Consider the following 25,824-nt stretch of genomic DNA (forward strand, 5'->3'; position numbering starts at 1 on the left):
ATTTTACCAAAAATATGAAGCAGAATACAAATTGGCCTAAAATGGTGAAAAGATTTGTTTTTTACACTTTTTTATTGGATGTTCTCTATAGCAAAAAGTAAAAAAAAATATTTTTTTCAAAACGGTGGCTCTTTTTTTTTTGGAGATCAAATACCGCTAAAAGAAAGCTCTGTTTGTGGGAAAAGAGAGACATGAATTTCGTTTGTGTACGGCGTTGCACGACCGCGCAATTACCAGTTAAAGCACCGCAGTGCCGAATTATAGAAGGTGCTCTGATCAGGAAGGGGTGAAACCTTCGGGGGATGGGGAGGATTGGCTGCCTGTCATTGAATCGCTCTTCATAGCTCTTGGCTGTCACATTTACTCAATGATTTCAGTAACCTGGAACATGCATGCAGATCAGGAGTTCAGACTTCACTGCATACATGCTTGGGGTCAGGGACCGGAGAGTACAGAGAAAGCCAGGGAACCGGCATTCCATAAGGAGATCCTCAATGGCGGCTCTCATGATCCACCACCAGGAGATGAATGGAAAGCCTGGAATGCGGCGGATTTCCTCACCTTGGTCCTCCTCCAGAGTCTGGGGCTCCTCCGGTTGTTCTGCTGGAGGTTCCTGGCTCTCAGGCGCCAACTCTGCAGCTAAAAGACAAAATTCAAGGGAAATAAAATGATTTTGGGGCCTTTTTACTGAAGTTGTCTCTAGAAGTTTATAGCAGTTTTCTATCTGTATTTCTCACTAATTCGATACATTGAATCCAAATTCTATGAAATACAAGCGAGCCGAGCCCAGAAACCCCCGTATCCTCCCAGGAGGGACTGGTCTTTGTATGGAACCATCCATAGTGGGTCAGTCGCCGGGAAGTCAGACACTTGTGTGGGATTATTCCATCTTCAGCTATTGAGCTCTGTGAACAGTTTTAAAGCAAACAAAGCTTGAAGGTGAGAAGAGGAGGAGGAGCCCCATGCCGTACTGAACGTGTGATACATTAAATCTACCAATTCACAGCACAGCACAGCACACACTCTAATGGGCATGGACCATTCTTATCAATGGAGTGAATGCAGTGAAATACAACACACAGAAAATTCATGGAGTTACAGTATCTCACAAAAGTAAGTACACCCTCCCATGTGACAACACTGAAGAAATGAGACTTTGCTACAATGTAAAGTAGTGAGTGTACAGCTTGTATAACAGTGTAAATTTACTGTCCCCTCAAAATAACTCAACACACAGCCATTAATGTCTAAACCGCTGGCAACAAAAGTCAGTACACCCCTAAGTGACAATCTCCAAATTGGGCAGAAAGTGTTAATATTTTGTGTGGCCACCATTATTTTCCAGCACTGCCTTAACCCTCTTGGGCATGGAGTTCACCAGAGCTTCACAGGTTGTCACTGGAGTCCTCTTCCCCTCCCCCATGATGACATCACAGAGCTGGTGGATGTTAGAGACCTTCCCCTCCTCCACCTTCTGTTTGAGGATGTCCCACAGATGCTCAATAGGGTTTAGGTCTGGAGACGCTTGGCCAGTCCATCACCTTTACCCTCAGCTTCTTTAGCAAGGCAGTGGTCATCTTGGAGGTGTTTGGGGTCGTTATGTTGGAATACTGCCCTGCGGCCCAGTCTCTGAAGGGAGGGGATCATGCTCTGCTTCAGTATGTCACAGTACATGTTGGCATTCATGGTTCCCTCAATGATCTGTAGCTCCCCAGTGCCGGCAGCCCCAGACCATGACACTCCCACCACTATGACTGTAGGAAGACACACTTGTCTTTGTACTCCTCACCTGGTTGCCCCCACACACGCCTGACACCATCTGACACCAAATAAGTTTATCTTGGTCTCATCAGAGCACAGGAGATGGTTCCAGTAATCCATGTCCTTAGTCTGCTTGTCTTCTGCAAACTGTTTGTGGGCTTTCTTGTCCATCATCTTTAGAAGAGGCTTTCTTCTGGGATGACAGCCATGCAGACCAATTTGATGCAGTGTGCGGCGTCTGGTCTGAGCACTGACAGGCTGACCCCTCCCCCACCCCTTCAACCTCTGCAGCAGTGCTGGCAGCACTCATACGTCTATTTCCCAAAGACAACCTCTGGATATGACGCTGAGCACGGCACTCAACTTCTTTGGTGGACCATGGTGAGGCCTGTTCTGAGTGGAACCTGTCCTGTTACACCACTGTATGGTGTTGGCCACCGTGCTGCAGCTCAGTTTCAGGGTCTTGGCAATCTTCTTATAACCTAGGCCATCTTTATGTAGAGCAACAATTCTTTTTTTCAGATCCTCAGAGAGTTCTTTGCCATGAGGAGCCATGTTGAACTTCCAGTGACCAGTATGAGAGAGTGAGAGCGATAACACCAAATTTAACACACCTGATCCCCATTCACACCTGAGACCTTGTAACACTAACGAGTCACATGACACCGGGGAGGGAAAATGGATAATTGGGCCCAATTTGGACATTGTCACTTATGGGGTGTACTTACTTTTGTTGCCAGCGGTTTAGACATTAATGGCTGTGTGTTGTCACTTAGGGGTGTACTGACTTTTGTTGTCAGCGGTTTAGACATTAATGGCTGTGTGTTGAGTTATTTTGAGGGGACAGTAAATTTACACTGTTATACAAGCTGTACACTCACTACTTTACATTGTAGCAAAGTGTCATTTCTTCAGTGTTGTCACATGGGAGGGGTGTACTTACTTTTGTCAGATACGTTATTTATGCAATCATTTCTCGGGTAAGAGTCAGGAAAGTCTCTTCATTAGAATTCTGCCACATCCGCTACATTGTGGAAGCGTGTCTCACCACAAGTCCCCCTCCCCCCCTCCTCCCCCAAACTAATAGGAAACAAGTGGGGGGCAGCAGTAAAGGACGCTGAATACAAATAGCTGCCTCGCACTGCAGTGGCAGAGTACGGATGTGAGGGGGCGCCCTCTGTTTTTCCTGATTAATCCGCGCACATTTTACAGAAGTCGCTTTTTACTTTGAAAGCAGAACTGAGGATTTCCCAACAAATACAACTCTGATCCAGAATCCCAACTTCCACATTTTATAAACAACCCGCAGGCCTCACATTGTCCCATAAACCTGCAGTCAGACTCCGCCCCCAAAAAACACTGGGAGCTGGGATACCAGCAACAAAGTATCAGTGTAAGGGTGTGCACACTTATGCAACTATCATTTTAGTTTTACTCCCCCCCCCCCCCCCTAAAAGATTTCAGCGTGTTGGTGGGCGGAGTTGTACAGTTTTATCGGTCACATTAAAGGTGGAAAAAGTTCTGAAATTATTTATTGTTGTCTCATTTTTTTTACATCACAGAAAGCGGACATTTTACCTGGGGGAGGGGGGGGGGGGTGTAGACTTTTATATCCACTGTAAATGGACCTGAATAGCAGGAGATCAAATTTCACAGGAAAGCTCCAGCAGAGCAATGGATGATTTCGTAGAAATGTCTCCACACGGTGGTTAGAAATGGTATAAACCCCTCCCCCACACACCATACAGAATTCATCATCTCTGATTTATTGAAGGAGAAAACCTTGAAATTTGTGTTCACAATAAATATGAAATCAATAACAGAAATGTTTAAAAAATGAATGAAAGTTCAGCTTCTCTCTGATAGGTGAACATTCACCTCCTTCAGTAAACCGACGCCCACATTTCATCATTTCCCATCATAGAAGGTTTACACCCACAAATATTCCGCCATTTTCTATACTTGCCGAAAAAATTTAAATTTGCTTTTCAAAAATAGAAATCTTTATATTTGTCAGATTCCTCATTTCTCTGTTCCTGGAATGGCCGCCTCTCCCATCCCCCTCCCCGGAGTCCAAACCACCGGCAGAATACAGAGAATCCGGAAAGTTCTCACAGCTTCACTCCTCCCACATTTTATATCACAGCCAACATGGATTCCATTCATTATTTTCCTCCATCCCCCATAATGACGAGAGAAGATTGTATGAAATCCCATGTACATAAGTATTCACCCCCTTTACCATGTACATAAGTATTCACACCCTTTCCATATACATAAGTATTCACACCCTTTGCCATGTACATAAGTATTCACCCCCTTTTCCATGTACATAAGTATTCACCCCCTTTTCCATGTACATAAGTATTCACCCCCTTTGGTGAAGCTCCTTTGGCACCAATTCCAGCCTCCAGTATTTCTGAGTATGATGCTACAAGCTTGGCACTCCTATGTTTGGGCAGTTTCTCCCATTATTCTTTGCAGGACCTCTCAAGCTCCATCAGGTTGGATGGGGGAGGGTCGGTTTTCAGATCTCTCCAGAGATGTCCAATCGGGTTGAAGTCTGGGCTCTGGCTGGGCCACTCAAGGACATTCACAGAGTTGTCCCGTAGTCACTCCTTTGTTATCCTTGCTGTGTGCTTAGGGTCGTTGTCCTGTTGGAAGATGAACCTTCGCCCCAGTCTGAGGTCCAGAGCGCTCTGGAGAAGGTTTTCATCAAGGATGTCTCTGTACATTGCTGCATTCATCTTTCCCTCCATCCTGACTAGTCTCCCAGTTCCTGCCCACACCATGATGCTGCCACCACCATGCTTCACAGTAGGGATGGTATTGGCCAGGTAATGGGCGGTGCCTGGTTTCCTCCAGACATGACGCCTCCCATTCAGGCCAAAGAGTTCAATCTTTGTTTCATCAGAGCAGAGAATTTTGTTTCTCATGGTCTGAGAGTCCTTCAGGTGCCTTTTGGTAAACTCCAGGCGGGCTGTCATGTGACTTTTACTGAGGAGTGGCTTCCGTCTGGCCACACCCATACAGGCCTGATTGGTGGAGTGGTGCAGAGACGGTTGTTCTTCTGGAAGGTTCTCCTCTCTCCACAGAGAAATGCTGGAGCTCTGTCAGAGTGACCATCGAGTTCTCGGTCACCTCCCTGACTAAGCCCCCCTCCCCCGATCGCTCAGTTTGGCCGGGCGGCCGCTCTAGGAGGAGTCCTGGTGGTTCCAAACTCCTTCCATTTACAGATGATGGAGACCACTGAGCTCATTGGGACCTTCAATGCTGTACCCTTCCCCCGATCTGTGCCTCCATACAATCCTGTCTCCGAGGTCTACAGACGATTCCTTGGACTTCATGGCTTGGTTTGTGCTCTGACATGCACTGTTACCTGTGGGACCTTCTATAGACAGGTGTGTGCCTTTCCAAATCATGTCCAATCACCTGAATTTACCACAGGTGGACTCCAATCAAGTTGTAGAAACATCTCAAGGATGATCAGTGGAAACAGGAGGCACCTGAGCTCAATTCTGAGTGTCATGGCAAAGGGGGTGAATACTTATGTACATGACAAAGGGGGTGAATACTTATGTACATGGCAAAGGGGGTGAATACTTATGTACATGGCAAAGGGGGTGAATACTTATGTACATGGTAAAGGGGGTGAATACTTATGTACATGGGATTTATTCACTTTTTTATTTTTAATAAATTTTCAAATATTTCACACAATCTTCTCTCACGTTGTCATTATGGGGGAGGGGTTTGTAGAGTTTGGAGGAAAATAATGAATGGAATCCATGTTGGCTGTGATATAAAATGTGGGAGGAGTGAAGCTCTGTGAGAACTTTCCAGATTCTCTGTATTACCGGGGACTCGGCATCGATAGAAATGTCCTCCAGCTGTTGCAAAACTACAAGTCCCATCATGCCTCTGGGTGTCATGCTTGTGGCCTATCAGAGCCTTGCATTGCCTCATGGGACTTGTAGTCCCCCAATCACAGGTTGAGCACCCATGACCTACAGAATACACAGAGAAGAAGATGATTGGTAGAAAGGTTTAGGGATCCATGAAATGGATAATGGCTGCCCCACCAGGGGGGGAGGGGATTATAGAATTCTACAGAGGGGACCCGGAAAGCATGAATATAATAATCAATCTTCACTCACCTCCTTCTGATTGGGCGTCTCCTTTCTGAGCTCCACCCGGAGTCTTTGCCGCTTCCATCCTTTGTTTCTGTTGACTCCGCCTCTCCTTCAGCGCAGACTTGGCATTGGTCACCCAGGCCTGATAAGCCAGCTAGATGGAGACACAACATAGGGGGATTAATGTACAGACAGACGGACGGACACAGCAATGATGGGTCAGAAATAGGAGGGGCTTACTGATCCATTGTTACTATGGAAACAAATTCAAGATTTAAAGAGAGTTTTTTTTTTTTGTGGAAGTCGGAATAAAATACTGGACTGAGGTCCCGGAGGTGGAGGAGAGATGGCCTGAGGTCCCCGGAGGTGGAGGAGCAGTGGCCTGAGGTCCCCGGAGGTGGAGGAGAGATGGCCTGAGGTCCCCGGAGGTGGAGGAGCAGTGGCCTGAGGTCCCTGGAGGGGGAGGAGCAGTGGACTGAGGTCCCCAGAGGTGGAGGAGCGGTGGACTGAGGTCCCGGAGGTGGAGGAGAGATGGCCTGAGGTCCCCGGAGGTGGAGGAGAGATGGCCTGAGGTCCCCGGAGGTGGAGGAGCAGTGGCCTGAGGTCCCCGGAGGTGGAGGAGCAGTGGCCTGAGGTCCCCGGAGGGGGAAGAGCAGTGGACTGAGGTCCCCAGAGGTGGAGGAGCAGTGGACTGAGGTCCCCAGAGGTGGAGGAGCGGTGGACTGAGGTCCCGGAGGTGGAGGAGAGATGGCCTGAGGTCCCCGGAGGTGGAGGAGAGATGGCCTGAGGTCCCCGGAGGTGGAGGAGCAGTGGCCTGAGGTCCCCGGAGGTGGAGGAGCAGTGGCCTGAGGTCCCCGGAGGGGGAAGAGCAGTGGACTGAGGTCCCCAGAGGTGGAGGAGCAGTGGACTGAGGTCCCCAGAGGTGGAGGAGCGGTGGACTGAGGTCCCGGAGGTGGAGGAGAGATGGCCTGAGGTCCCCGGAGGTGGAGGAGCGGTGGACTGAGGTCCCCGGAGGTGGAGGAGCGGTGGCCTGAGCTCCCCGGAGGTGGAGGAGCAGTGGCCTGAGGTCCCCGGAGGGGGAAGAGCAGTGGACTGAGGTCCCCAGAGGTGGAGGAGCAGTGGCCTGAGGTCCCCGGAGGGGGAGGAGCGGTGGACTGAGGTCCCCGGAGGGGGAGGAGCAGTGGTCTGAGGTCCCCGGAGGGGGAGGAGCGGTTGCCTGAGGTCCCGGAGGTGGAGGAGAGATGGCCTGAGGTCCCCGGAGGTGGAGGAGCAGTGGCCTGAGGTCCCGGAGGTGGAGGAGCAGTGGCCTGAGGTCCCGGAGGTGGAGGAGAGATGGCCTGAGGTCCCCGGAGGTGGAGGAGCAGTGGCCTGAGGTCCCTGGAGGGGGAGGAGCGGTGGCCTGAGGTCCCCGGAGGTGGAGGAGCAGTGGCCTGAGGTCCACGGAGGGGGAAGAGCAGTGGACTGAGGTCCCCAGAGGTGGAGGAGCAGTGGACTGAGGTCCCCAGAGGTGGAGGAGCGGTGGACTGAGGTCCCGGAGGTGGAGGAGAGATGGCCTGAGGTCCCCGGAGGTGGAGGAGAGATGGCCTGAGGTCCCCGGAGGTGGAGGAGCAGTGGCCTGAGGTCCCCGGAGGTGGAGGAGCAGTGGCCTGAGGTCCCCGGAGGGGGAAGAGCAGTGGACTGAGGTCCCCAGAGGTGGAGGAGCAGTGGACTGAGGTCCCCAGAGGTGGAGGAGCGGTGGACTGAGGTCCCGGAGGTGGAGGAGAGATGGCCTGAGGTCCCCGGAGGTGGAGGAGAGATGGCCTGAGGTCCCCGGAGGTGGAGGAGCAGTGGCCTGAGGTCCCCGGAGGTGGAGGAGCAGTGGCCTGAGGTCCCCGGAGGGGGAAGAGCAGTGGACTGAGGTCCCCAGAGGTGGAGGAGCAGTGGACTGAGGTCCCCAGAGGTGGAGGAGCGGTGGACTGAGGTCCCGGAGGTGGAGGAGAGATGGCCTGAGGTCCCCGGAGGTGGAGGAGCGGTGGACTGAGGTCCCCGGAGGTGGAGGAGCGGTGGCCTGAGCTCCCCGGAGGTGGAGGAGCAGTGGCCTGAGGTCCCCGGAGGGGGAAGAGCAGTGGACTGAGGTCCCCAGAGGTGGAGGAGCAGTGGCCTGAGGTCCCCGGAGGGGGAGGAGCGGTGGACTGAGGTCCCCGGAGGGGGAGGAGCAGTGGTCTGAGGTCCCCGGAGGGGGAGGAGCGGTTGCCTGAGGTCCCGGAGGTGGAGGAGAGATGGCCTGAGGTCCCCGGAGGTGGAGGAGCAGTGGCCTGAGGTCCCGGAGGTGGAGGAGCAGTGGCCTGAGGTCCCGGAGGTGGAGGAGAGATGGCCTGAGGTCCCCGGAGGTGGAGGAGCAGTGGCCTAAGGTCCCCGGAGGTGGAGGAGCAGTGGCCTGAGGTCCCCGGAGGGGGAAGAGCAGTGGACTGAGGTCCCCAGAGGTGGAGGAGCAGTGGCCTGAGGTCCCCGGAGGGGGAGGAGCGGTGGACTGAGGTCCCCGGAGGGGGAGGAGCAGTGGCCTGAGGTCCCCGGAGGGGGAGGAGCGGTTGCCTGAGGTCCCGGAGGTGGAGGAGAGATGGCCTGAGGTCCCCGGAGGTGGAGAAGCAGTGGCCTGAGGTCCCGGAGGTGGAGGAGCAGTGGCCTGAGGTCCCGGAGGTGGAGGAGAGATGGCCTGAGGTCCCCAGAGGTGGAGGAGCAGTGGCCTGAGGTCCCCGGAGGTGGAGGAGCAGTGGCCTGAGGTCCCCGGAGGGGGAAGAGCAGTGGACTGAGGTCCCCAGAGGTGGAGGAGCAGTGGACTGAGGTCCCGGAGGTGGAGGAGCAGTGGCCTGAGGTCCCCGGAGGGGGAAGAGCAGTGGACTGAGGTCCCCGGAGGTGGAGGAGCAGTGGCCTGAGGTCCCCGGAGGTGGAGGAGCAGTGGCCTGAGGTCCCCGGAGGGGGAAGAGCAGTGGACTGAGGTCCCCGGAGGTGGAGGAGCGGTGGACTGAGGTCCCCGGAGAGGGAAGAGCAGTGGCCTGAGGTCCCCGGAGGTGGAGGAGCGGTGGACTGAGGTCCCCGGAGGTGGAGGAGCGGTGGCCTGAGCTCCCCGGAGGTGGAGGAGCAGTGGACTGAGGTCCCTGGAGGGGGGGGAGCGGTGGACTGAGGTCCCCGGAGGGGGAGGAGCAGTGGACTGAGGTCCCCGGAGGTGGAGGAGCGGTGGACTGAGGTCCCCGGAGGGGGAGGAGCGGTGGACTGAGGTCCCCGGAGGGGGAGGAGCAGTGGACTGAGGTCCCCGGAGGTGGAGGAGCGGTGGCCTGAGGTCCCCGGAGGGGAAAGAGCGATGGCCTGAGGTCCCCGGAGGGGGAAGAGCGGTGGACTGAGGTCCCCGGAGGGGGAGGAGCGGTGGCCTGAGGTCCCCGGAGGGGGAAGAGCGGTGGACTGAGGTCCCCGGAGGGGGAGGAGCGGTGGACTGAGGTCCCCGGAGGGGGAGGAGCAGTGGACTGAGGTCCCCGGAGGGGGAGGAGCGGTGGCCTGAGGTCCCCGGAGGGGGAAGAGTGGTGGACTGAGGTCCCCGGAGGGGGAGGAGCGGTGGACTGAGGTCCCGGAGGTGGAGGAGCGGTGGACTGAGGTCCCCGGAGGGGGAAGAGCGGTGGACTGAGGTCCCTGGAGGGGGAGGAGCGGTGGAGAATGCAGGAAGCATTCCCTAGGGACGCATTTAACCCTTTGATCGTTTTTTTTATTTTTTGCGCTATAAATAAAAAAAAGAGCGACAATTTTGAAAAAAAAAAATAATATTTTTTATTTTCTGCTATAAAACAATGGAAGAAACGGAATTTCTTCTCAGTTTATTCCGATATTTATTCCGTCTTTGGTAAAAAAAATCCCAATTAGCGCCCATTGATTGGTTTGGGATGGATTTATGGAATTTTTATTTATTTTTTTACTAATAATGGCGATCAGCGATTTATAGCAGGACTGCGATATTGCGGTGGACAAATAGGACACTAACTGACACTTGTTTGGGGACCAGCGACCCTAATACAGTGATCAGTGCTAAAAATATGCACTGTCACTGTACTAATGACACTGGCAGGGAAGGGGTTAACATCAGGGGCAATCAAAGGGTTAAGTGTGCTCCTAGGGAGTGCTTTCTAACTGTGGGAGAGGTGCTTGTACTGGGGGGAGACAGAGATCTCCATTTTCCTCCCTTACAGAACGGCGGTCTGCTTCTATTCTGGACGATCGGTGGGGCCGCCGGACCTGTTGATTGGCTCCCGCTGTGTGCAATGTCGCAGTCCCGCAAAAAAAAAAATCGCAGATCGCCGCCATTACTCGTAAAAAAAAAAACAATAAAAATGACCGAAATCTTTCCCTTAGATAGTAAATGTGATAACTTTTGCGCAAACCAATCAGAATACGCTTATTGCGATTTTTTTTTACCAAACATAGGTAGCCGAAAACAAATTGGCCAAAAATGATAAAAAATTTTGATTTTTACTTTTTTTTGGGGAATTTCATATAAAAAAATGTGAAAAATATTGTTATTTTTTCAGAATTGTCGCTCTTTTTTTGTTTATAGAGTAAAAAATAAAAATCGCACCGATGATCAAATATCACCAAAATAAATCTCTGTTTGTGGGGAAAAAAGGACGTAAATTTTATTTAGGTACAGCGTCGCACGACCGCGCAATTGTCAGTTAAAGTCACGCAGTGCCGAATCGCAAAATGGGCCCTGGTCACCGAGCAGCCAAATCCTCCGGGGGTTGAAGTGAAGTATTTGGATGATTTGGTGTCTCTGCAGTAATGAGGATTGGTTACACTATGAGCGTCCAATCACACGCCATCTACACCCAGCCCTCATCCTCACCTGGAAGGCGCTCTGTTTGGGTGGCTTTGGTTCCTCCAGCCCTGACTCCTCCTCTTCCTCGCTGTCCGATTCGAATAGGAAATAATCTCCGGAGTGCAGCACTGGGGGACAGGAGAGACAAAAACTCAGCCGAGGCTTCATACAAACATAACAAATAAAAGAATTGACAAAGAACGAAGATTTTTATTTTACTGATAAATGTATCAAAAACTATCAGATGTCTCCCCGCCCCCCCTCCCGGGACCCTCCCCCTTCACCCTCATAGGACCCTCTCACTCCCCCGCCGGACACCCTCCAGCTCCCCTCCTAGGACCCTCCACCCCCCCTCCCGGGACCCTCCCCCTCCTAGGACCCTCCCCCTCCCCCCAGGACCCTACAGATCCCCCCCCAGGGAACCTCCCCTCCTAGGACCCTCCGCCCCCCCTCCCAGGACCCTCCCCCTCCCCTCCTAGGACCCTCCCCCTCCCCCCAGGACCCTCCAGCTCCCCCCCCAGGGACCCTCCCCTCCTAGGACCCTCCGCCCCCCCTCCCGGGACCCTCCCCCTCCCCCCAGGACCCTACAGATCCCCCCCCCAGGGACCCCCCCCTCCTAGGACCCTCCGCCCCCCCTCCCGGGACCCTCCCCCTCCCCTCCTAGGGCCCTCTCACTCCCCCGCCGGACACCCTCCAGCTCCCCCCCCCAGGGACCCTCCCCTCCTAGGACCCTCCGCCCCCCCTCCTGGGACCCTCCCCCTCCCCTCCTAGGACCCTCCCCCTCCCCCCAGGACCCTACAGATCCCCCCCAGGGACCCTCCCCTCCTAGGACCCTCCCCCCAGGACCCTCCCCCTCTCCTCCTAGGACCCTCCGCCCCCCTCCCGGGACCCTCCCCTCCCCCTCCCCTCCTAGGATCCTCCCCCCGGGACCCTCCCCCGGGACCCTCCAGATCCCCCCCCAGGGACCCTCCCCTCCTAGGACCCTCCAGCTCCCCCCCAGAGACCCTCCCCCCCTCCCGGGACTCTCCCCCTCCCCTCCTAGGACCCTCCCCCTCCCCCCAGGACCCTCCCCCTCCCCTCCTAGGACCCTCCGCCCCCCCTCCTGGGACCCTCCCCCTCCCCCCAGGACCCTACAGATCCCCCCCAGGGACCCTCCCCCCAGGACCCTCCCCCTCTCCTCCTAGGACCCTCCGCCCCCCTCCCGGGACCCTCCCCTCCCCTCCTAGGATCCTCCCCCCGGGACCCTCCCCCGGGACCCTCCAGATCCCCCCCCAGGGACCCTCCCCTCCTAGGACCCTCCTAGGACCCTCCAGCTCCCCCCCAGAGACCCTCCCCCCCTCCCGGGACTCTCCCCCTCCCCTCCTAGGACCCTCCCCCTCCCCCAGGACCCTCCCCCTCCCCTCCTAGGACCCTCCCCCTCCCCCCAGGACCCTCCCCCTCCCCTCCTAGGACCCTCCCCCTGGGACCCTCCTAGTGCAGCTGCATGGAATAGCTTGGAGAAGCTCCAGATATGGGAACTGAAACAAATCATTTAGAATATCAATGGATGCTAAACAGACCCTGGATGGGGATTGGCCATAAAAAAGTGATTGTTGTACAAACACAAAGATGGAAGTTTGCCTGTTTGTGCCGATGCGAAGGATGGAGCACTGCAGCGGCTGGCCGGTCACATGGAAAACCAAAGATTTCACTCCAGCCAATCGCTTCTTCCCAAATCAGGAGAAGTCTACAGACAGAGGAAGAAGAACCAGCAACTTCTGCTGCCACTTTCCTAGACAAGAGGACCCCAATATTTCCCTCAGATTCCGGAATGCAGCCGCCATGGATGGAGAATTATTGAAGGGATTTCCTCCATAGAGGACTGGGAAGTACCTGAAGCGTGATCCAGCCATGGGCGGCTCCAGTGGATCTTTTTAGATTTCTTCTTCTTTAATCCGTCCTCCTCTCCTGTGAGACAAGAAGAAGCCGCGGCGTCAGCGGGAGGAAAACGCAGAAACATTTCTGTACCGCCCCCAGAGACAAACTCAGCGAATAGAAAACATTTCTGTACCACCCCCAGCGACAAACTCAGCGAATAGAAAACATTTCTGTACCGCCCCCAGAGACAAACTCAGCGAATAGAAAACATTTCTGTACCGCCCCCAGAGACAAACTCAGCGAATAGAAAACATTTCTGTACCGCCCCCAGAGACAAACTCAGCGAATAGAAAACATTTCTGTACCGCCCCCAGAGACAAACTCAGCGAATAGAATACTGCAATAAAAATAACAATCATGTCACACGTCCTCCTCGGCTCTCCAGGCCCCTCCCTACTGAACATGTCACACTTCCTCCTCGGCTCTCCAGGCCCCTCCCTCCTGAATATGTCACACGTCCTCCTCGGCTCTCCAGGCCCCTCCCTCCTGAACATGTCACACTTCCTCCTCGGCTCTCCAGGCCCCTCCCTACTGAACATGTCACACTTCCTCCTCGGCTCTCCAGGCCCCTCCCTCCTGAACATGTCACACGTCCTCCTCGGCTCTCCAGGCCCCTCCCTCCTGAACATGTCACACGTCCTCCTCGGCTCTCCAGGCCCCTCCCTCCTGAATATGTCACACGTCCTCCTCGGCTCTCCAGGCCCCTCCCTCCTGAACATGTCACACGTCCTCCTCGGCTCTCCAGGCCCCTCCCTCCTGAATATGTCACACGTCCTCCTCGGCTCTCCAGGCCCCTCCCTCCTGAATATGTCACACGTTCTCCTCGGCTCTCCAGGCCCCTCCCTACTGAACATGTCACACTTCCTCCTCGGCTCTCCAGGCCCCTCCCTCCTGAACATGTCACACTTCCTCCTCGGCTCTCCAGGCCCCTCCCTCCTGAACATGTCACACTTCCTCCTCGGCTCTCCAGGCCCCTCCCTCCTGAACATGTCACACTTCCTCCTCGGCTCTCCAGGCCCCTCCCTACTGAACATGTCACACATCCTCCTCGGCTCTCCAGGCCCCTCCCTCCTGAATATGTCACACGTCCTCCTCGGGGCGGTGGGTTTTGCACATAGTGGCCCCAATCCTCCTCGGCTCTCCAGGCCCCTCCCTCCTGAACATGTCACACTTCCTCCTCGGCTCTCCAGGCCCCTCCCTCCTGAACATGTCACACGTCCTCCTCGGTTCTCCAGGCCCCTCCCTCCTGAATATGTCACACGTCCTCCTCGGGGCGGTGGGTTTTGCACATAGTGGCCCCGATCCTCCTCGGCTCTACAGGCCCCTCCCTCCTGAACATGTCACACTTCCTCCTCGGTTCTCCAGGCCCCTCCCTACTGAACATGTCACACTTCCTCCTCGGCTCTCCAGGCCCCTCCCTCCTGAACATGTCACACGTCCTCCTCGGCTCTCCAGGCCCCTCCCTCCTGAACATGTCACACTTCCTGCTCGGCTCTCCAGGCCCCTCCCTCCTGAATATGTCACACGTCCTCCTCGGCTCTCCAGGCCCCTCCCTCCTGAACATGTCACACGTCCTCCTCTCCTGAGAGACAAGAAGAAGCCGCGGCGTCAGCGGGAGGAAAACGCAGAAACATTTCTGTACCGCCCCCAGCGACAAACTCAGCAAATAGAAAACATTTCTGTGCCACCCCCAGCGACAAACTCAGCGAATAGAAAACATTTCTGTACCGCCCCCAGAGACAAACTCAGCGAATAGAATACTTCAATAAAAATAACAATCATGTCACACGTCCTCCTCGGCTCTCCAGGCCCCTCCCTCCTGAACATGTCACACTTCCTCCTCGGCTCTCCAGGCCCCTCCCTCCTAAACATGTCACATGTCCTCCTCGGCTCTCCAGGCCCCTCCCTCCTGAACATGTCACACGTCCTTCTCGGCTCTCCAGGCCCCTCCCTACTGAACATGTCACACTTCCTCCTCGGCTCTCCAGGCCCCTCCAACCTGAACATGTCACACGTCCTCCTCGGCTCTCCAGGCCCCTCCCTACTGAACATGTCACACGTCCTCCTCGGCTCTCCAGGCCCCTCCCTCCTGAACATGTCACACGTCCTCCTCGGCTCTCCAGGCCCCTCCCTCCTGAACATGTCACACGTCCTCCTCGGCTCTCCAGGCCCCTCCCTCCTGAACATGTCACACGTCCTCCTCGGCTCTCCAGGCCCCTCCCTACTGAACATGTCACACTTCCTCCTCGGCTCTCCAGGCCCCTCCCTACTGAACATGTCACACGTCCTCCTCGGCTCTCCAGGCCCCTCCCTCCTGAACATGTCACACTTCCTCCTCGGCTCTCCAGGCCCCTCCCTCCTGAACATGTCACACGTCCTCCTCGGCTCTCCAGGCCCCTCCCTCCTGAACATGTCACACTTCCCCCTCGGCTCTCCAGGCCCCTCCCTCCTGAACATGTCACACGTCCTCCTCGGCTCTCCAGGCCCCTCCCTCCTGAACATGTCACACGTCCTCCTCGGCTCTCCAGGCCCCTCCCTACTGAACATGTCACACGTCCTCCTCGGCTCTCCAGGCCCCTCCCTACTGAACATGTCACACGTCCTCCTCGGCTCTCCAGGCCCCTCCCTCCTGAACATGTCACACTTCCTCCTCGGCTCTCCAGGCCCCTCCCTCCTGAACATGTCACACTTCCTCCTCGGCTCTCCAGGCCCCTCCCTCCTGAACATGTCACACGTCCTCCTCGGCTCTCCAGGCCCCTCCCTCCTGAATATGTCACACGTCCTCCTCGGCTCTCCAGGCCCCTCCCTCCTGAACATGTCACACGTCCTCCTCGGCTCTCCAGGCCCCTCCCTCCTGAACATGTCACACTTCCTCCTCGGCTCTCCAGGCCCCTCCCTCCTGAACATGTCACACGTCCTCCTCGGCTCTCCAGGCCCCTCCCTCCTGAACATGTCACACGTCCTCCTCGGCTCTCCAGGCCCCTCCCTCCTGAATGTCACACGTCCTCCTCGGCTCTCCAGGCCCCTCCCTCCTGAACATGTCACACTTCCTCCTCGGCTCTCCAGGCCCCTCCCTCCTGAACATGTCACACGTCCTCCTCGGCTCTCCAGGCCCCTCCCTCCTGAACATGTCACACGTCCTCCTCGGCTCTCCAGGCCCCTCCCTCCTGAACATGTCACACGTCCTCCTCGGCTCTCCAGGCCCCTCCCTCCTGAATATGTCACACGTCCTCCTCGGCTCTCCAGGCCCCTCCCTCCTGAACATGTCACACTTCCTCCTCGGCTCTCCAGGCCCCTCCCTCCTGAACATGTCACACGTCCTCCTCGGCTCTCCAGGCCCCTCCCTCCTGAACATGTCACACTTCCTCCTCGGCTCTCCAGGCCCCTCCCTCCTGAACATGTCACACTTCCTCCTCGGCTCTCCAGGCCCCTCCCTCCTGAACATGTCACACTTCCTCCTCGGCTCTCCAGGCCCCTCCCTCCTGAACATGTCACACTTCCTCCTAGGCTCTCCAGGCCCCTCCCTCCTGAACATGTCACACTTCCTCCTCGGCTCTCCAGGCCCCTCCCTCCTGAACATGTCACACGTCCTCCTCGGCTCTCCAGGCCCCTCCCTCCTGAACATGTCACACGTCCTCCTCGGCTCTCCAGGCCCCTCCCTCCTGAACATGTCACACGTCCTCCTCGGCTCTCCAGGCCCCTCCCTCCTGAATATGTCACACGTTCTCCTCGGCTCTCCAGGCCCCTCCCTCCTGAACATGTCACACGTCCTCCTCGGCTCTCCAGGCCCCTCCCTCCTGAACATGTCACACTTCCTCCTCGGCTCTCCAGGCCCCTCCCTCCTGAACATGTCACACTTCCTCCTCGGCTCTCCAGGCCCCTCTCTCCTGAACATGTCACACGTCCTCCTCGGCTCTCCAGGCCCCTCCCTCCTGAATATGTCACACGTCCTCCTCGGCTCTCCAGGCCCCTCCCTCCTGAACATGTCACACTTCCTCCTCGGCTCTCCAGGCCCCTCCCTCCTGAACATGTCACACTTCCTCCTCGGCTCTCCAGGCCCCTCCCTCCTGAACATGTCACACGTCCTCCTCGGCTCTCCAGGCCCCTCCCTCCTGAACATGTCACACTTCCTCCTCGGCTCTCCAGGCCCCTCCCTCCTGAACATGTCACACTTCCTCCTCGGCTCTCCAGGCCCCTCCCTCCTGAACATGTCACACGTCCTCCTCGGATCTCCAGGCCCCTCCCTCCTGAATATGTCACACGTCCTCCTCGGCTCTCCAGGCCCCTCCCTCCTGAACATGTCACACTTCCTCCTCGGCTCTCCAGGCCCCTCCCTCCTGAACATGTCACACGTCCTCCTCGGCTCTCCAGGCCCCTCCCTCCTGAACATGTCACACTTCCTCCTCGGCTCTCCAGGCCCCTCCCTCCTGAACATGTCACACGTCCTCCTCGGCTCTCCTGGCCCCTCCCTCCTGAACATGTCACACGTCCTCCTCGGCTCTCCAGGCCCCTCCCTCCTGAATGTCACACGTCCTCCTTGGCTCTCCAGGCCCCTCCCTCCTGAACATGTCACACGTCCTCCTCGGCTCTCCTGGCCCCTCCCTCCTGAACATGTCACACTTCCTCCTCGGCTCTCCAGGCCCCTCCCTCCTGAATATGTCACACGTTCTCCTCGGCTCTCCAGGCCCCTCCCTCCTGAACATGTCACACGTCCTCCTCGGCTCTCCAGGCCCCTCCCTACTGAACATGTCACACTTCCTCCTCGGCTCTCCAGGCCCCTCCCTACTGAACATGTCACACGTCCTCCTCGGCTCTCCAGGCCCCTCCCTCCTGAACATGTCACACTTCCTCCTCGGCTCTCCAGGCCCCTCCCTCCTGAACATGTCACACGTCCTCCTCGGCTCTCCAGGCCCCTCCCTCCTGAACATGTCACACTTCCCCCTCGGCTCTCCAGGCCCCTCCCTCCTGAACATGTCACACGTCCTCCTCGGCTCTCCAGGCCCCTCCCTCCTGAACATGTCACACGTCCTCCTCGGCTCTCCAGGCCCCTCCCTACTGAACATGTCACACGTCCTCCTCGGCTCTCCAGGCCCCTCCCTACTGAACATGTCACACTTCCTCCTCGGCTCTCCAGGCCCCTCCCTACTGAACATGTCACACGTCCTCCTCGGCTCTCCAGGCCCCTCCCTCCTGAACATGTCACACTTCCTCCTCGGCTCTCCAGGCCCCTCCCTCCTGAACATGTCACACGTCCTCCTCGGCTCTCCAGGCCCCTCCCTCCTGAATATGTCACACGTCCTCCTCGGCTCTCCAGGCCCCTCCCTCCTGAACATGTCACACTTCCTCCTCGGCTCTCCAGGCCCCTCCCTCCTGAACATGTCACACGTCCTCCTCGGCTCTCCAGGCCCCTCCCTCCTGAACATGTCACACGTCCTCCTCGGCTCTCCAGGCCCCTCCCTCCTGAATGTCACACGTCCTCCTCGGCTCTCCAGGCCCCTCCCTCCTGAACATGTCACACTTCCTCCTCGGCTCTCCAGGCCCCTCCCTCCTGAACATGTCACACGTCCTCCTCGGCTCTCCAGGCCCCTCCCTCCTGAACATGTCACACGTCCTCCTCGGCTCTCCAGGCCCCTCCCTCCTGAACATGTCACACGTCCTCCTCGGCTCTCCAGGCCCCTCCCTCCTGAAAATGTCACACGTTCTCCTCGGCTCTCCAGGCCCCTCCCTCCTGAACATGTCACACGTCCTCCTCGGCTCTCCAGGCCCCTCCCTCCTGAACATGTCACACTTCCTCCTCGGCTCTCCTGGCCCCTCCCTCCTGAATATGTCACACGTCCTCCTCGGCTCTCCAGGCCCCTCCCTCCTGAATATGTCACACGTCCTCCTCGGCTCTCCAGGCCCCTCCCTCCTGAACATGTCACACTTCCTCCTCGGCTCTCCAGGCCCCTCCCTCCTGAACATGTCACACGTCCTCCTCGGCTCTCCAGGCCCCTCCCTCCTGAACATGTCACACTTCCTCCTCGGCTCTCCAGGCCCCTCCCTCCTGAACATGTCACACTTCCTCCTCGGCTCTCCAGGCCCCTCCCTCCTGAACATGTCACACTTCCTCCTCGGCTCTCCAGGCCCCTCCCTCCTGAACATGTCACACTTCCTCCTAGGCTCTCCAGGCCCCTCCCTCCTGAACATGTCACACTTCCTCCTCGGCTCTCCAGGCCCCTCCCTCCTGAACATGTCACACGTCCTCCTCGGCTCTCCAGGCCCCTCCCTCCTGAACATGTCACACGTCCTCCTCGGCTCTCCAGGCCCCTCCCTCCTGAACATGTCACACGTCCTCCTCGGCTCTCCAGGCCCCTCCCTCCTGAATATGTCACACGTTCTCCTCGGCTCTCCAGGCCCCTCCCTCCTGAACATGTCACACGTCCTCCTCGGCTCTCCAGGCCCCTCCCTCCTGAACATGTCACACTTCCTCCTCGGCTCTCCAGGCCCCTCCCTCCTGAACATGTCACACTTCCTCCTCGGCTCTCCAGGCCCCTCCCTCCTGAACATGTCACACTTCCTCCTCGGCTCTCCAGGCCCCTCCCTCCTGAACATGTCACACGTCCTCCTCGGCTCTCCAGGCCCCTCCCTCCTGAACATGTCACACTTCCTCCTCGGCTCTCCAGGCCCCTCCCTCCTGAACATGTCACACTTCCTCCTCGGCTCTCCAGGCCCCTCCCTCCTGAACATGTCACACGTCCTCCTCGGCTCTCCAGGCCCCTCCCTCCTGAATATGTCACACGTCCTCCTCGGCTCTCCAGGCCCCTCCCTCCTGAACATGTCACACTTCCTCCTCGGCTCTCCAGGCCCCTCCCTCCTGAACATGTCACACGTCCTCCTCGGCTCTCCAGGCCCCTCCCTCCTGAACATGTCACACTTCCTCCTCGGCTCTCCAGGCCCCTCCCTCCTGAACATGTCACACGTCCTCCTCGGCTCTCCTGGCCCCTCCCTCCTGAACATGTCACACGTCCTCCTCGGCTCTCCAGGCCCCTCCCTCCTGAATGTCACACGTCCTCCTCGGCTCTCCAGGCCCCTCCCTCCTGAACATGTCACACGTCCTCCTCGGCTCTCCAGGCCCCTCCCTCCTGAACATGTCACACTTCCTCCTCGGCTCTCCAGGCCCCTCCCTCCTGAATATGTCACACGTTCTCCTCGGCTCTCCAGGCCCCTCCCTCCTGAACATGTCACACTTCCTCCTCGGCTCTCCAGGCCCCTCCCTCCTGAACATGTCACACGTCCTCCTCGGCTCTCCAGGCCCCTCCCTCCTGAATATGTCACACGTCCTCCTCGGGGGGGTGGGTTTTGCACATAGTGGCCCCGAACCTCCTCGGCTCTCCTGGCCCCTCCCTCCTGTTCAGTGCCCCCACAGTAAGCAGCTTGCTATGGGGGCACCTGAACAGAGTCACAGCCCCCTGTATCCATTTAGGAACAGTGCTGCGTTTCGGCCCCGCCCCTTCTCTCTCCTCATTGGCTGACTCAGATTGACAGCAGTGGGCACCACAGCTGTGTCTAGGCCAATGAGTGGAGTCCTGGACAGGTGCTGAGACAGTCGTGGACATTGCTGGATAGAGAGGGGGCTCAGGTAAGTATTACGGTGGAAGAGGGGGGAGGGGCACACAAAGTTTTTTATCTTATGCATAAAATGCACCTTCAGCCTTTACAATCACTTTAACCCCTTGGAAAATCATTCATCGTTCTGGTACCGAATGAGAAACATTTTCATATTTGTCCCTTCAGATAATTTCAGAAGAACCGTCGTGATTGGCTCTTGAAAGTTGTATAGATCAGATCAAATTATAAGACGATCGATTCGATTTTCTGATGGCGTGTGCGAGGAATTAAGGATCTCCTGAAGTGGAACAACGACAGGATTCACCTCACTGGCAAGGATTAAATCCCTGCCCCCCCCCCCCCCTGATTTCCCTTTAATGTTTCTCTGCCTGACATCCAATCTCAATTCAACTTCACCAGGAAAAGTCGCGTTCCTCTATCACAGAGCTGCAGATATAGAGATCAGCTGGACGGTTTATAAATCCTGACCATGTGATATTCTACCCATTATCCATGTGAAATGCGTCAGTAATTTACCGACACCATTCATTGTTTAATAAAAATGTATTGAAAGGAAAAGTGGTGACAATAAATCACAGCGGGGGGAGGGGGAGGGGATTTTGCTGTACAGTAAACAAAGGGATTGAAGGCAGAAGGTGCATTCTATGCATTGGAATAAAAAGCCTTCTGTGTGCCCCTCCCCCCTCACCCCCCTAATACTTACCTGAGCCCCATCTCTATCCAGCGTTGTCCAGGATTCTCTCGGTCATCTGGGACTCTCCCTCTTTATTGACTGAGACACAGCCATGGTGCCATTGGCTCCATCAAAGTCAGTTAGCCAATCAGGAGAGTGAAGGGAATGGGGCTGAATGTCAGCTCTATGTCTGAATGGACACATGGAGCTGTGGCTTGGGTGTCCCCATAGTAAGCTGCTTACTGAGGGGGCACTAAACAGGAGGGGAGGGGCCAGGACCACAGAAGAGGAGTGCAAAACCAACGGCACAGAGGAGGAAGGGTGACATGATTGGTATTTTAAAAAAAAGGAGACTTTACAATCACTTTAAGAAAGTTCCATAAATTCAATGTTTTTCCATCGATTTATCTATAAGAAATGTCGGTAGCTGTGGAGAGAACCACACAGGTCCTTGTAGAGCGGAATATACTATATACTCTACACATTCAGGTCTATCACCCCCACCCAATAAATATCATTTCCCTCAAAGGATCTTCATGAATTACGCTAAACGTCTGACAATCGTAATACCAACCAAGACAGCAGAATAAAGTTATTAAACAAAGAAAGATAAAAGAAAAGAAACGGAACATTTCTAACAAAAAATCAAGTTTAATGCCGAGATTCTTCCTATAAAAATAGGATTTTTGTACTCACCGTAAAATCCTTTTCTCTGAGTTCACTGACAGACGCAGCTCCATATTCTTCACCATAGGGTTATACTGCCCTCTACAGGAGTAGGACTAGGCAGACAACACAAAAGCTTGGCTACGCCCTGTGGGCCGTCCTCAGATGTCATACCCCCCCCCCCCTTCTTAGAGATACTCAGTTTTGTAACAAGCAGTAACAGAAGCATAAAAGCTCCTTAGAGGGGTGGGGGCTGTAGAGGGGCAGGAGCTGTAGAGGGGCGGGAGCTGTGTCTGCCAATGAACTCAGAGAAAAGGATTTTACAGTGAGTACGAAATTCTGTTTTTTCTTCCGTTCATTGGCAGACACAGCTCCATATTCTTCACCATAGGGACGTCCCAAAGCAGTCCCAAACATGAGGGGTGGGAATACCAAACCCAAGGCTAAACACAAGCCAATCCAGGTAATAGTAGCTCAGCTAGAACAACAGGAGGCCGACCTGAAATACACCCTCAGGAGGGAAAACAGACCCACTAAATCGCAACCCGCAAAAACTTTGCAGCCAAAGGAGGCATCCATAGATGCCAAAACATCCATGTTGTAAAACTTCCAAAAAGTATGCGCCGACGACCAAGTGGTTGCCATGCACACCTCTGCCACTGACTCCGGATGACGGAAGCCCAGGAAGTACTGAGTGCCCGAGGAGAATGAGCCGCCACAGGGAAAGTGGGGAACCAGACCCAAAAGCGAATAAGCCTGGGTCACCGTGTGTCTGATCCATCTGGAAAAGGTAGCAGAGGAAGCCGGAATCCCCTTCCGCACCCCATCCGCAATCACAAAGAGCGAGTCTCACCCCTGAAGGGACTCAGTGGCTGCCAAATAGCTTGGACATCATCCAGAGTATAAAAGGCAAATACCCTGGGATGAGCCGGCCTGGGACACAAGGACGGCAGCACAATGTCCTCATTCAAATGGAAATCAGAGACAACCCTTGGGAGGAACGACGGCCATGGCCACAGGACCACCTGATCCCAGTGAACCACCAGATAGAGAGAACTACAAGACAAAGCACACAGTCAGTGTGTGAAACGCGTCTACCTTGTCACGATTGTCATATTTGGATGTCCAGTTAATAAATCTGGATTTTGACTCAACCTGGAGTGCTGCCAATTCCTTTTCCTTTATCAAGTTTTCACGGAGGCGAGCCGGGCATGCACCGGTGTGAGTCATCAGGCAATTACACCACCTTGAGCAGTGAGTTCTTGTCTGTTCAGCCGCCAACTCCGACACCCTGCGAGCAGAGGTCATCACTACCAAAAAAGTCCCGTTTTGTGACAGCGTAAGGAAAGGGATCTCCAATATATCTTCAAAGGGAGATTTTGAAAAACCGACAGAGCCAGGTTCAAATCCCATGGTGACAGAGAAGAACTTACAGACGGAATAAATTGATGAACCCCCTTAAGGTATGTACGCCCCAATGAATGAGAAGCCCAAGGTCTTTGAAAAAAGGCTGCCGAGGCCGACAGTTTGCCTTTCACGGTGCTCAAGGAAAGTTCCTGATTCAACCCTGTTGAAGAAAGGCCAGAATCTGAGCCACCAAAAAGGAACAAAGATGGACTCCACGAACCGCACGCCAGGAAATGTACGCCTTCCACATCCGATGATAAAGCTTTCCAGATGTAGATTTCCTCACCTTCAACATGGTTGGAATCACGAGCCAGACAAGCCCCTGTCCTTTAGCACCTGGCTCTTAACAGCCAGGCCGTCAAAGCCAGCAACTGTAAAACCGGATGGAAGATCGGTCCTTGAGACAACAGATTATATCTTAGAGGAAGAATCCACGGGGCATTGGCAACCAGTCGCACCAGGTCAGCGTACCAAGACCAGCAAGGCCAGTCCAGAGCCACCAGAATGACCGCAATCCCTTGGTCCTCGATCCTGAGTAGAAGTCACAGAAGAAGCTGGAGCGAAGGAAGGCGTAAATCAGATGGTACCGGCTCCATGGAGCCACCATAGCATCCGTGGTGTCTGCCAGAGGATCTCACGACCTGGCCACAAACCTAGGCACCTTTCTGTGGACACCAATAGAGCCACCTCAGGGGTGTCCCAACACAGACATATCTGATAAAACATGTCCGGATGAAGGGACCATTCCTCTGGTCCAACGCCAACAACCACTGAGGTAATCCGGCTGCCAAATTTTCACACCAGAAAAGTGCACAGCGCAGAAGGCAAGAATGATCTTGCCCACCGGACAATGCGGTACACCTCCAGGGATGCTAACACCCTCCTTGTGCTGTCCTGGTGATTGACAAACCCACGGCCGTAGCCCTGTCCGACTGAATCCGCACTGGGTCCCCCCGGAGCTCCGCCCAAAGTAAACCCTGATCGCTCAAGGTTTCAAGACATTGACGGGCAATCTGGACTCTTCCAGGGTCCAACAGCCCTAAGTCGAGTTCAGCCCCAGGACCCCTCCCCCCCTGGACAGGGTGGCATCTGTCATGACCACTGTCCAGTACAGGGGGGGAAAGGACTTGCCCTGTAGCAAGGTTGGGGAGCGCAGCCACCAGACCAGAGAACTCTTTGTCACCCGACTCAGCCAAATCCCATTGTCCAGCGACTTGGGACACTTGTCCCATTTGACCAGAATCTCCTTTTGAAGGAGTTTTTGTTTAGAACTGTGCAGAGTCTGCAGATGGAACCGCCTTGAAGGTGGACTTATTATCAGGCCTCAACACTCGCATATCCACCCGAAGGGGCGCCACTTGTGGGCTAACAACAGTTGAATCGCAGAATGCAACTTCTGCAACTTTCCCAGAGGAAGGAACGCTCTGGCTAGAGCTGAATCCAGAGTCAGTCCGAAATAATCCAATCTCCTGGTCAGAACCAGGGAAGACTTCTGAAATTCAGAAGCCACCCGATCTCCCGCAGAGTCTGGAAAGTAATTTCCACATCGGCCATCAGAGCCGATGGAAACTCTGCTCACAAGAGGAGGTCATCCAGGTATCCTAGCACAGCAATCCCCCGCTGACGCAGCAACGCGAAGATCGGGCCCAACACTTTCATGAGGAACCGAGGAGCGGAGGCTAGACCAAAGGGTAACGCCACAAACTAACAGTGTTCCTTCTCAGAGCGAAGCAGAGGAAATGCTGGGTGCTAATAGGAACGTGCAGGTAGGCATCCTTGACGTCTAAAGAAGCCAGGAACAACCTTGATGCAGGGACGTCACCGCCATCCAAAAGGACGTCATGAATTATTGCACCCGTACAAAACGGTTCAGGGCCTTGAGGTCCTGAATAGGACGAACTTGCCCTTCTTCCTTGGAACCATGAAAGGGTATGAATAACCCCCCCCCCCCCCCCCCCCCCCCCCGTAAACGTTCCAACACTGGAACCAGGACGATCACGCCCTGGGACAACAAGTCCTGCCCTGCCCACCAGGGAGTTTGCAGCAGAGCCAGGGGCAGGTGCACATTGGAAGAAAAGAACCTTTCCGGAGGACAAGAAACGGAATTCCATCTTGGAACCGGATACAATAACCCCATGGACCCACTGGTCACTGACCCAGGGAGGTCCATGGCCCCAGAACCACCGAAGACACCTCTACCACCCCAGACATGGATGGGGCAAACTGTCATGCCGAACGGGTCTTGTAAGCAGGTCTGGAGAAGAGAAGCTTGCTCTCAGATTGCCAGACCAAGGCCACTAGAAACCTCTCAAAGGGGCCTTGAAGGGCTTGGAACCTTTTCTTCTCGTGGGCTGAAATCATCCAGAGTGGCCCCGAACAGGCGCTCACCCTGAAAAGGCAATTCAGTCAGATCCTTCTTTGAGGTGGGATCCACAGACCAACACTTCAGCCACAAAAAACGCCTAAGCACCACTCCTGAACAAAAACTGAGTATCTCTAAGAGGGGGGGGGGGGGGGTATGCCAGCGAAGGACGGCCCACAGGGCGCAGCCAAGCTTTTGTGTTGTCTGCCTAGTCCTACTCCTGTAGAGGGCAGTATAACTCTATGGTGAAGAATATGGAGCTGCGTCTGTCAATGAAGAAATGATAAAACCTTATGGCTGTGTACCTGTCTCCTCCTCCTCATTCTCGCTCTGCTTCCTCCCCTGGTGGTAACGTTCCTGTTTCGCACGAATTCTCTCCATCCTGTAGAAGACAAAATGTAAAAAATTAAAGTGATTTCTACAATCTCAGTCTTCTCTAAAACACGGATTTTGTATCGGA

At 55.5% G+C, this 25,824-nt stretch overlaps 1 protein-coding gene across 3 annotated transcripts in view; it reads right to left on the reverse strand.

The window, feature by feature from the left end:
* The window catches only part of PIEZO1 (piezo type mechanosensitive ion channel component 1 (Er blood group)), a 214,513-nt gene that overhangs the window by 42,049 nt on the left and 146,640 nt on the right, over nucleotides 1-25,824 (reverse strand). For all 3 annotated transcript variants that reach the window (XM_082269696.1, XM_082269698.1, XM_082269697.1), the window contains 5 exons: nucleotides 25,670-25,746; nucleotides 12,604-12,678; nucleotides 10,759-10,859; nucleotides 5,919-6,048; nucleotides 562-633 (listed from right to left, as the gene is read on the reverse strand). In XM_082269696.1, the coding sequence (XP_082125822.1) occupies nucleotides 562-633; nucleotides 5,919-6,048; nucleotides 10,759-10,859; nucleotides 12,604-12,678; nucleotides 25,670-25,746 (455 nt within the window). The remainder of the gene's footprint in view (nucleotides 1-561; nucleotides 634-5,918; nucleotides 6,049-10,758; nucleotides 10,860-12,603; nucleotides 12,679-25,669; nucleotides 25,747-25,824) is intronic.

Source organism: Pelophylax lessonae (genome assembly GCF_965119305.1).
Source record: "Pelophylax lessonae genome assembly, chromosome: 10".
In the NCBI taxonomy this organism is placed as follows: domain Eukaryota; kingdom Metazoa; phylum Chordata; class Amphibia; order Anura; family Ranidae; genus Pelophylax; species Pelophylax lessonae.